The sequence below is a fragment of the Bactrocera neohumeralis genome, chromosome 5, assembly GCF_024586455.1.
Source record: "Bactrocera neohumeralis isolate Rockhampton chromosome 5, APGP_CSIRO_Bneo_wtdbg2-racon-allhic-juicebox.fasta_v2, whole genome shotgun sequence".
In the NCBI taxonomy this organism is placed as follows: domain Eukaryota; kingdom Metazoa; phylum Arthropoda; class Insecta; order Diptera; family Tephritidae; genus Bactrocera; species Bactrocera neohumeralis.
The window spans coordinates 26536104-26548931 of NC_065922.1; the positions used below are offsets into that span (position 1 = coordinate 26536104).

Below are 12828 nucleotides of genomic sequence, written 5' to 3' on the forward strand. Positions count from 1 at the left end.
TACCATGTTAGAAGATCTGACCAAAATCTGGTTAATGTTCTGGGTATGAAACGGTTCAATGCTAGACTTATATCAAATGACCTGAAAATTGGCAAAAACATATATTGCTGTTCGGGAGTTCCGAAAAAATCTGGGCATAAAACTGTCTCGAAATTTCGGTAAACACTTTCAGACTTCAAATCGTATGACATGTTCGAATCGAATTTAGTGGAACTCCAGTGAATTACAGAACATGCCTAATTGTCACATATTTCCCTTCGTTTAAATGAATTTTATTATACATATGTAAGTATGTAAATACTATTATATTTTCTCCAGTAATTCTGATAATGGCGCGAACAAAGCACTCAGCTGTTTCAGAAGTTCAACAATTGTTGACGGGCTTTTATTTCTTAAGCGTGCAATTTACTGCTACATAAACAATAAAATTAAAGAAGTGTGGCTTTGTAATTACAAATAAATATACATACATACATATATTATTTTGATTGCTCCAATATTTTCGGGGAATACTTTACGATGCTACAACAACATCTCACACTTTTCACTTCCATGGAATACAATTAACACTTAACGTGCAAAATATTTAAACATCTACACGAAAAACCTCATATCGCTTTATGTACAAACCTGGACTATCCGTACATACATATGAACATAAGCACTTGTATTGCCTTAGAAAAGTGACAGGTGCACCATACCGGCACGACAGAATGAAATACAAAACCAAAACCAGAAAACTCGAATTATTACAGCGAATTTCGAAGTTACATACACACTATGTACATATTCTGGAAAGGTGCACTCGCACATACGAATTTACCCTGTAGGAAAAAGGAAGATAATATAGCATAGCAAACAAATGAACCGATCAAATGATAAACCAATCAAGAATTGTAGTTGGAGAACTTGGCTCTGATCAAAATCAAGAAACATTCTTTATAAATTTTCCTACGGGGCATTTATGACATGATTACACTTATATACATATGTACTTACAAGCGCATAAACAGTGGCACACTCCTGAATATGGCCAAGAGCTATTGGATTTCTTTGAAAACAGTAATTTGACATTTGTTACGATGTTTTCTTCTATTCTGAGATTTTGCGGGCATACATATGTACATACAAACTAATAAAGTAAATAAACCTAAAGTGTAAACAAATCAACAGCAATAAAATTACATTGATAATCGGTCGGTGATGTAGGAATTATAACGCCGTTATGACGGTATTTTATAGAATGAGAAATTAAAAGTTTCATTAATAGGAAAACGTCGAAATTGATGAACAAATGGTGATTTATTGCAATCTCGCAAAATGTCAAGAACACAAGAACTGTAGGTGCATCCAAGTATGTGCATATGTATATGTACATATGTATGTATATATACATATAAAGTGAAATTCCTCAATAAAGACAATCCTCTTAACCGGACAGCTCCATAACTGGACAAATATCACTATTTCTTATTTAAGTATGTATATGGTAATATGTGTGAACTGCGAATGTCACTGAAAGGCCTTTGAAATGCACGAGGTGTCGATAAAAAATAATTGTGCATATGTATATACATATATATATTTACTCATTTTCTGGTTTATGCGATTGCAATAAAAATTGCAAATGAGAAAATTTATGGAATGACGGGTATGTAAATGTAAGCACAGTTCAAGGAATTGTGGGAGATTTCACTAGGGTCACAGATATCAATCACAACAATTGAGATCTTGAACTCTACAATTGGGTTCAAAAATCGTAATCATATGTACATATGTAAATACTTCTCAATCAACAACAACATCATATAAGTAAATAAAGAAATTTCTAGATTTATAGTAGTCAATGTAGTAAATTAGTCTAAAACCGATGGTCCACCAATCCATTCTACTAAATTAAGGCAACCTTCTTTCGTGACGATTAAAAATAACGAAGCCGCCACAACAAAATTTCTAAAGTAAGAACGGCTTACTCTTATCTACATATTTCTTAGGTTAGGGTTATTCACGTTTTATTGAACTTAGTTTCTATATAAGTAATTAGTGTACAAATTATGGAGTCAAAATTCAAAATTTTAAATTAAAAAAGTGTAAAAGGTATGTTAAGGTGTTGCTTAAGTTAAAGTCCTATGCAATAGCGTCACCCATAACAGAGGTTTGCCATTACTGAAACCACTTAAGGCAAACAACATTTCATATGTCAGAGTAAGTAAACCACACTAAGTATGACAAAACCATAACCAGCAGCATATCTGAACAGTTCACTGGATTGTCTTTTATCCGTCCTACGTTTTCGAAGACATGACATGAAGCTTTGGCAAAACTGTCATCATTTTGTTTGACAATTTAGCTGAGGACACTACATTCTGCAAACGCATCATTACAGGCGAAGAGACGTTAGCTATACAAAGCAAATGGCATTTCAAAAATGAGCCGTAACCGAAAACAATAATAGATTTATATTAAAATACGTAAAAATGTTTTTTGTTTTGTCAGTCTAGCCAGCTCAACGGGCGTTTATATAATATTAAATAAAAAGGTGTCATAAAAAATTCAAGGAATACATAAGCGAAATTCGCCAAACCGTAGATGAGCTTAGAACCCAAGACAACTGGAGCCTTGCCTCTCAACGAAACTAGCCTTACATTTTTATTTATACGTAACGCTTTGACATACTTACATACATATATGGTACAGAACTTCTTACATTTGATGATACTTCCAAATGGTAGATGGATGTTATAAGAAGCTAATTCATTTTATTAACATATATGGATTTCTAATACCTTCCGCCCAGAAACAATCCTGCTGAATAGACTAAAATTAATTCAAAGCCCCCGATGATGGTTGCATTAAATATTCTCTTAGCAATCAAATATATACATATGTACATACACATCTCCCTCCTCGTCTAGCTTTGTTAACAACTTCCAAGCGAAAAAAGAAGAATTTAAAGACAAATAAAGAAGTCATTTAAGGTCTTGAAATAAAAAGAATAACATGGATACGAAGTAAACTGTAGAACAGATTTATTTCAAACAGGACAAATAAAGGACAATAATTGCTAGACATTTAAAAATACATGTCTTTACAGACTCGTAATCACAATCTCAGGACACAATGGACATTTGGTGAGTATTTGCGAAAATAGGCTTCTCAGAAAGGAACCGTTTTAGGATATGCGTTAAGCTTTTCTAGGAAGCCAACTGATATTCAATATGATATTACGGGCATAAGCAGATTCTCTTAAACAAAAACTAGCATCAATTCGTAAACCAACCTTCTTTTCTAGCTCACTGAACATTGTAATAAAAATAACAAAGTTAAAAGGTACATACATACATACATACATATGAACACCATGAGTGCAATACCACTAAAGCAGATCATGAATAACCCTATTGTGTTTGAGTGACGTGTAAATAAAGTGCAAAAATAAACCACACTTATTTACTGTTCGGCTATTTCGCACGTGCTTATTCTGTAAGCATGTGCTAAGCACTTACCTGGCGTTGAAGGGTTCAATGACGGTGTTGCCGCCACCGTTGTCAGCACTGTCGCCGCTGTTGTCGCCATCGCTATAGCCGACGCATCCACCGTCACTGTGGCGATCGCGTGCAGCAGTATTGTGCCGACGGAGAGTATTGCTATTCGCCAACTGAAAGTAAATGATGGGAAGAAATAACTGAAATTAGTCGTCAGCTTAAGCTACAAAAGTACACATATGAATTATATACATACATACATACATAAGTCTGTGTTATGTTGTGGTGTTGTACCACCTATAAGTACCGCTAATTGGTTAAATACACTTAAAATAATGGGTAGGTCAGGTTGATAAATGTGAAGGTTGCAAGAATGGAAATGGTATTATTTATTTCCAATAAAGAGAAATGTTCAATGAATTTATTGTTTAATGGCTGAAGGGTTCTTGGAATCTACTGGCAATTAAACGAATGCATTTGCTTACGCATTTGAGGCAAAAGGCGGTACTTATGGAAATGGTGCGACAAAAGTAAGCAACAGCGATTTATTAAAAAATAATATTATAATAAAAATATTATTATTAATATAAAAATAGGATTTTAAATGATAGAACTCAAAAAATATAGTATTACATGTGATCAAATTTGACCCGGTCTGACAAAAAAAAAACATTTTCCCACATTTTAATATTTATTTATTATCCCCTTCAAAAGAGACTCTTTTTGAGTCAATATAAGCATTATAATGTTTAATCCAACCATACACATTTTATAAGCCACAGCCGAGATGACTCTCAGTGCTTTCAGCGGATTTTCTAAATTTCTGAACCGTTTCGACATAATATTCATAAATACATACATGTCTCGTTACTGGTAGTAATACGTTTGATGTGTGTAGGGTATAATAACAATTTTTTTTGAAACATAATTCCAAGCTTCTACTAAAAAAAAATGATAAATGTTGTCCAAGCTCTGTGCCTAGCGAAGCAACATTTCATTTGCTAGTTCGCGGTAGCTCACCCCGGACAAAAAAAGGTTACGCTTCTCAGCAAGGATTAACTTTTTTATTTGCGATTTTTTAGTATTCATAAATGCGATCTATATAGATTACCTCGAGCTTAAACCGAATTCTTGGATCTATTTGACCTCGTGTAATTTTTTTTGCCCTAAACTTTAAATAGTCACTTTCCAGACTTTGAATCGAACGTTGCCTATTTTGCACCCCTCTTCAGGCGGTTTAAACAGTTGGAGCACTGCAAAGTGAGAAATATGTCACAATATTTACAACATTTCTTTTGTAGACTAAATACTTATCGGACCGCCAAGGTATGTTAAATAGTAAAAGCTAATTTGATCCAAGAAATTGTTTTATACTCTGAACGGGGTATATTAAGTTTGCCACGAAGTTTGTAACACCCAGAAGGAAATGTCGACGCCCCTATGAAGTATAGATACACAAGATCAGCATGATGCGCTGAGTCTAATTAGCCTTGTCCGTTAGTCCAACTGTATATATTCGAACTAATCCCTCAGTCAATTCCCACTAATCCCTCAGACTCATATCGATAAGTTGCTTGATACACGACCTTTTCTCGCCAATAAGTACTCATTTGTCAGAACCACTGATATCGGAGCACTATACCATAGAGCTGTCATACAAATTGATCGATCAAAATCAAAACCATGTATGAAGAACTTATTATTTAACCAGATATCTTCACGAATCGTTATTGTCTAAGTATGCGCCACAATCTCCGAGACAAATTTTTTTCGATCCGATCACTATATCATATACCAAAGCTTTCATACGCACTAAACGGTCAAAATCAAAATAAAGTTCTTTTATGCTATGAGAAATGCACTTTTGAAGGGTATTTAAGCTTTGGTGCAGCACAAATGAACGTTTTTCCACTCTTCAAACATTCTGACATTATTGTGTGGTCGACTTTTTAAGTTCACTTCCCTTGTTTTTTTTCCTTTTTTAGGTAACTTTGTACTTCTCTGAAATCACTTGAATTCGAAGTCTTAAAATGCCTTGGTAAAAATAAAAAAATATCGATTTAGCAAATTTCCATGGAACTCTTGTTTTTTTTTATCTGGTTAAATTTTTTACTTTTTCAACACAATAACTTGATAAACTTAATCAACAAACACATTTTCCACCGCAAAAGTGCGTAATAATTATATAAATAAGTAATTACCATTGTAATCTGGACAGCATATTATATACTTATGAGAGAAAGTGTTTGTAAGAAAGTTATTCACTAGGCAGTCGAGAAGAAACTTCAATAGACTAAAGCTTTGTCTAACTAATTATAAAATTCGGACTGAAGTGGTGCCTTTATAATCTCTCATTAATAACAGATAAGTTTAAAGTGAAGATTAAGAAAGATTCATACACAAACCGAGGCAAGTATTTATATAAACGAGTGTGAACTGGAAAAGCATAAATACTAGTAATTTGTACAAACAACTGTATTATTGTGTAAATACAAATAAGCATTTATAAATCGCATAATAACTTGTCATCTATCATTTACGTTAATCAGATTACCCAGAATCCATAACCGAAAGGAAAAACATACGAAAAAGCACCATTTTCCTGGGACTCCGGAAATTGCACTCATACCATCAATAGGCTTTCATTGAGACAATAACTTAAACGTAATAAAGTTGCTTAATTCGCATTTGTTTATATTTAAAAAAAGGGAGATAAAGAATGCAATTCGTAGAAAACTTGTTATCAATTGAACTTTTCATGCGTTCCCACTGACGTGCAGCGATTTCGGAGTATGTGACATTTGCGCAAATGACAAGTGGATTCGAAATTATTACATTTCAACCACACAAATCTAAATGTATACATGTATATATGTATGTATGTACGTCTGTTTAATGCTTGCGAAATTCGTCAAATGGCATATGTTTTGATTGTACACACAAATGCACATCACTCATACGCCCCAGCGTACTTGAGATCAAAATACAATTCATTGGGGATTCGTGAGCAACATACATACATATAATCATTAATGCATGCGCATGTGTGGCCAAAGAGATAATAATATTGATATTAAGTTGACCACACTTGTTGCTGCACAGACGTCACATTGCAAATATCGCCAGATGTAGAGTACAGCGATCTTTAGTAATGAGATTTAAGCGAATACCAAGAAGAGAAATATAAAATTCGAGGAAGTTTTTTGATAATTTTAAATAAGTAAATAAAATATAAACGAATAAATTTTACAATATATACATATACATATATGTCTATGCAAAATCAGAGAATTTGTCTTACGAAGAAAAAAGGCCGAAATCAGAGAGATTGCTTTAGAGCTTTAAGGACTGCGAAACGAATATATGTACATATATGGCTTCATCATATGTATTGACAACGTGTTGCTTCTTCCGAAAAAAAAATAAAATAAGAATATGAAAAGGGTCAGTTAATAGTTTCAGATTGTACCGTTTTTATTAACACTTTTATTTACAACGGGAAAGATAAGTATTTACTCCGAAGTCATTTTAGGGGATGAAAAATTTGATTTTGCTTGGTTTCAAGTAACTGAGTTATAAATATAACTGTTATGTTAGACCTCGGAAGTCTCTGTTTAATCAGAGACTTCACCGTTTCCTAAATATTAATGTCAATAAAAAAAATGAATCGAATTTTAAGGTCTGAGTTTTTCGACATTTTACCAAATCCAAGTCTGAAAATAGAACCAGTTGATATTACCAGACTAACAGAGAGCTCTCATGTGTTCCAACTTGGTAAACGGATCGGTCATATTCATTCAGACTGTTCCAGACTCAATCAAGAAGAACGCATTTTGTTCTAAGCTGTATTCGATTCGTTAGGCATTGAGGAGTGCGGAATCGTACAAACTATTCCAGACAAAAGAAACTGATGCACTGCAATCTCTCGTTTCTTTATTCTTTAATGTAAAATTTTGGTAAAATTCAAGTTTAAAACATTGCCATTTTTATTGTCATTATGCGGACAATGTCTTGTAGTAGATACTTTTTTGTTAAGTTTTATCCACGGAGAAGGAGCAACATTGGATCTTTTCTTGTCAGCGATCGAGCGTAAATCGAAAAATTTTTAATTTTTTTTATTCGATTCGGCACTGTTCGCAGTAACTCGGACTGACATATGGAACGACTTGGCGCATTTAACGTCAAGATCTTAAATTGAAAGCGTACAAAATACAGCTTGAACTGAAGACCGTCGAAAAGTTCCAAGAAGATCCAACATTTTCGAGCCAAATTTTGTTCAGCGATGGGACTCATTTCCGGCTCAATGGGTTTGTAAACGAAGAGCAACCTGAAGAGATTCAACAGCTGCCTTTTTATTCAGAAGAAAAACGGTTTACTGTGGTTTGTGGGCCGATGGAATCATCGTTTCAACAAGACGGCGCCACTTCCCACACATCACATCATTCAATGGATTTATTGTGAGCAGATAATTTTACGTTTCGGGCCGGTCGACATTTTCATATGGTATAAGTGAAGTCTAAAGTCTATGCGGACAATCCCGCTTCGATTCAAGTCTTGGAGCAAAACATCACGCGTGTCATTCGCTAGTTACTAGACGAAATGCTCGAACGAGTCATTGAAAATTGGATTCAACGGATAGGGCATCTGAAGCGTAACCGCGACCAACATTTGAAGTAGATAATTTTCAAAACATAAAAGCCAAAGAATGTTCTTTCGAATGATAATAAATACTCTCCACTAAATTTGAAGTTTCTATGTTTTTTCTTTAAAAAAAAGTAGTGAAGCTTGAAATGGAATCACCCTATACATACATACATATATAATAAAAATTGAACTACAAATCCACAGTATCAAACAATGCAAAGGCTTTGTTTAAATATTTGATAATTATAAAAGTACCTATATATGTATGTATTTATAAAATATATGTATATGTACATATATAATATAGTATTGCGATAAAGACGTATAATAAAGTTTGCGTTTTTTGTACAGTGTACTTTCATGTATGCTGAGAATTTATACGCATTAACTTAAATACACGAATTACGGAAATGTACACAATCGTCTCTAAATTGTACATAAATTTATAAAAAACATATAAGTATACCGCTTGTACATACGCTAATGCATATTAAGCGAGAATAAAAACGCTATATTTCCTATTGTTATGTACATATGTACATAAGTATGTACCTATGAATGTATAATTAATTAAAAAAGAGAGCAAAATGTTTGATTTTACGCGCAATAAAACTATTCTTGCATACATATAAACACATACTTACATACATACATATGTACCACGTGTTGATAACTTAAATATTGCGATTATGTGAAGCCTTACTTCCAGCATGTGTTGACTTTGAGCCCTTTTTAGTACAGTAAAACAAATATATGCGCTACATTTATACAAACATAACCAAAACAAACCAAAAATGATGGAAATTATACTATTTACTCGGTTATCAAAAGTTCATTAGTTATATGTATGTATGTTTAAATAAAACCCCAAAATTAATCTACATTTCGAACCGAAATAAAACACATCTACAATTCCCATTCTGTGAAACCCGGAGCGAATTGTTTAACAGCTTTCGAGAATATTTGCCGCTCATATGTAGCTACAGATGTACATACATATGTACATATGTATTTCTCACAAAACTTTTACGAACAAATTTATAGAAGCAAACCAAATAACAACAACTAACACCGGCATTAGTCGCATCACTGCTAAGAGAGCTTTTTTATTAGAAGTCCGCTAAGGCATGTATAGCATTTTTATACTCTTACAACATGTTTCTACAGGATATAATAGTTTTGTTCACCAAAATGAAATGTTCGATTACACCCGAACTTAGCTCTTCCTTATTTGTTCTAATTAGTATAATAATATTTCAGAACCTTTTGGGAATGACATGAAGAAATATCTAATCTCAGATTTTATTATATCTATCTCAAAACAAAAAATGGGATTCAAAATCCCCAAAGGAGCCCTTAAAAGTTCTGAAACCCCTCTGTCATAATATAATTTAAACTAATTCACTCGAATGACGTCTCATTACAATCAAACATTCTAAGCGAGCAGCTATAATTGTCTTACGGCACGAAGGTCGCTATGAATATAAAACCAATCGTGACAATAAGCAGAAGACGCTCACGCTTGGAAAGACAGTACCAACAATGAATCTAGCGCCAGTATGAGCTTCACTTCTGACTTTTTAATCAGCTTGTGCGACACTATTATTGCAGTAAACAATTTAATTAAAAACTCGTAGATACTGCTTGACTATATGAACGGCCAATCTGAAGCTGTTGTTTTTCTTATTATAATATTTTTATCTCTTTCATTAAATAACAAATCCGGTTGTTTTGAATATCTATTAACAATTTTTAACCGTTTTGTTTTAATTCACATTTAGTTCATGAATGTGAAATATGACAACGTGCTCGTGCCCCTCTCATTCAACCCGAATGAAATCTATGAATATATTGGGTAGTCGGAAAAGTCTTTTCGTATTTCTAATCAAACTTCAAATTATTTTTTTTATTTATAATAATGAACAAATATGTACCATTTTGTAACTTTTTTCAACTTCTCCGAATTTTATTTGTTTTTTGGTTAAATGAAGCTTAAAATCTCACCTTGCCAACACTATATAGTATAACACAATGTGATTGGTAGCAATGGAGATGTACGACTGCAACGATATCTATAGACAAAATACGAAAAGATTTTTTCGACTACCCAATATGTACCGTGTACATATGTATGTATTTCTTGTCTTCGTACTCTCAATGTTATGAAGGCAAGAGTTGATTTGGTGGAAAATATTAAATCTATTAGAAAAGAGTAAAAGTTAAATCAGCAGGGAAGGGGTCTTAAATGTTATGGTAAAATTGTTCGACGACTAAAACGCAATATACCCTAAAACAATAAGCGTACTCATTTAATGTGGCATTTATAGTACAATGACGGAAAAGACTGAAAAGGTTATCTCGTTTCTACGAGTGGGAGCCACTAAAATTGAACCTATATATTTTATAGTTAGACCTAACCTGATGTAAATTGTACAGGGTTGCTCGATTGGTTCATGAGATATATCATTTTGAGTAACACAAGTTTTGATGTTTTGATAAAAAATTTTATAGAGGAATCTGTGTTTTAAAAGAGCAATATTTTACTACGAAAACATATTCTACTGATACAAAAAAAAAGAAGTTTGACAGATTCTGTGCAAGGCCAAATCAGTATTCATGGGTTAAAAAAATTCTCATCGGTCATATGAGCACCGAAGACGATGAACTCAATGGACAGCTAGCGACTTTACTACGGGCGAAGACATTTAATTATCCAATCGACCAGAAACAACAACGACTAGATGACGATATGAAATGACATTTGGCACGCATCTATACTATAGTATATACCTACATGACTATACATATATTATATACATATAAATATGTATGTCTACGGTACATTTAAAGTAATTAAGTGACAAATGATGGCCAGCTTCTGAATTCGTTTGAAGTAAAATGATATATAAAATACCGACTCATTTTACATCCGTTTGTATGGGATCGAAAATATACACACACTCACATACTGTACATAGATATTGTGAACTTTTAATGAATGAATTTAATTTACTGGAATTTTGCAAACAAATTTAACTACACTTTACGCTAGAAAATTCTGACCATTCGACGTTTAAGTGCCCGCAAGATGGTAGTTTGCTATTACTATATGTATACGAGTATATGTACATACTTACATATGTACAATATATAGGAGTACTATATTATATAGGAGTACACAGTTTTAAGCGGTTTTGCCGTTATTTAGTTGTGTATAGATTTTTGCATATCAATTAGCACATACAATTAAATGTTTGAGGGGAAAACTCCTTAGTGCAGAGCAAAATAGTCAGCTTTTCGTCTTTTACTACTGCTAAATGCATACCTGCATGCTGCCTGTTGGATACAGTTTTAGTCTCTAGGAAAAATTATCGCTAAAACTTCAAACTTTTAAGCTCAAAGATTTAATATTTCTGTTTACAAATAACTGAAACCCAATTAACCGAATGAATGTCATTAAAAAGTTAAATCCAGCTGATGGCCAATAGATTACTATGGATATGAACTTAGCTCTTATAATGGGTAGTCGAAAAAGTCCTTTCGTATTTTGTCAATATATGTATGTCGTTGCAGCCGTATATCTCCAGTGCTACCAATCACATTGCGTCCTACCATATAGTGTTGGAAAGGTGAGATTTTAGGCTTCATTTAACGAAAATTTAACAAAAATAAATTCAGGGAAGTTGAAAGTTACAGTTGTTTAAAAATGAGTGAAAATAATGTAGAAATGCGCTATATTTCGAAATTTTTGTGTAAAAAAGGAAATCAATGAAATTTGTGAAGTTTACGGAGACGATGCTGTATCAGTTCGTATAGCACAACAATGGTTCGCTCGCTTCCGTTCTGGAAATTTCGAAATTTCAATTTACACTGATGGAATAATGTCTCTAGCGGAAAAATGGCAAAAAGTGGTCAATCTAAATGGTACATATTTATTGACAGAACCCTTAAATTGAGGGTGTTTTCAGGATTTTTTTAAGGTTTACAAAAAGAGCAATCGATTTAAAAATTTTACAGTTTATTTATACACTTATGAAAAGTACAAAAATATGTTTTTTGTTAAATAAAAAAATTTTTAACAATATTAAAAATGGGGTCCAAAAAAAGCTATCTTAAAAAATGACTCCCGGTGCCGTTGTTGATTTTGACTCTTCAGAACATCTGAAACATAAAAACCAAATAAATTATTAATCAGTGGGAGTGCAGCAATCGCTGGAACTATGAAAACAGCTATTTTTGGACAAGTTTTAGATCGAAAAAAATCGAAGTTCTTAAAATTAAAATTTGATCGTAGTCCCGACGATAGATATTGATCTTATAAACACCATATTAAAATTTCAAGTGATTCGGATGGATAGTGTTTTTTTTTCATCAACGGCACGCCGAAAAAAGTAGTTTTGAGATAAATGACGTACAAAGCATCCATTCATTGAGCCCCTCGACCGCGCGCTACCTGCTAAAACGGCTGTAGAAGCTAAAATAATGTGAATATCCCTCCAAAAAATTTACAGTATATTCTATACACTGTATACTATACTTTCGAATTATCAAACAAAACAAAATCGATTCTTTGAAAATTCTAGACCACCGGGACCCCTTAATATATATATAAAACAAGTAAGGAAGGGCTAAGTTCGGGTGTCACCGAACATTTTATACTCTCGCATGATAAAATGATAATCGAGATTTCATTATCCGT

At 33.1% G+C, this 12828-nt stretch overlaps 1 protein-coding gene across 3 annotated transcripts in view; it reads right to left on the bottom strand.

The window, feature by feature from the left end:
- LOC126757993 (uncharacterized) overlaps positions 1 to 12828 on the bottom strand; it is a 62160-nt gene that overhangs the window by 26807 nt on the left and 22525 nt on the right. For 2 of the 3 annotated variants that reach the window (XM_050471945.1, XM_050471944.1), the window contains one exon: positions 3507 to 3658. In XM_050471945.1, the coding sequence (XP_050327902.1) occupies positions 3507 to 3658 (152 nt within the window). Of the gene's footprint in view, positions 1 to 3506; positions 3659 to 5686; positions 5784 to 12828 lie in introns of those variants that run through there. The other variant, XM_050471946.1, reaches the window with a different exon arrangement.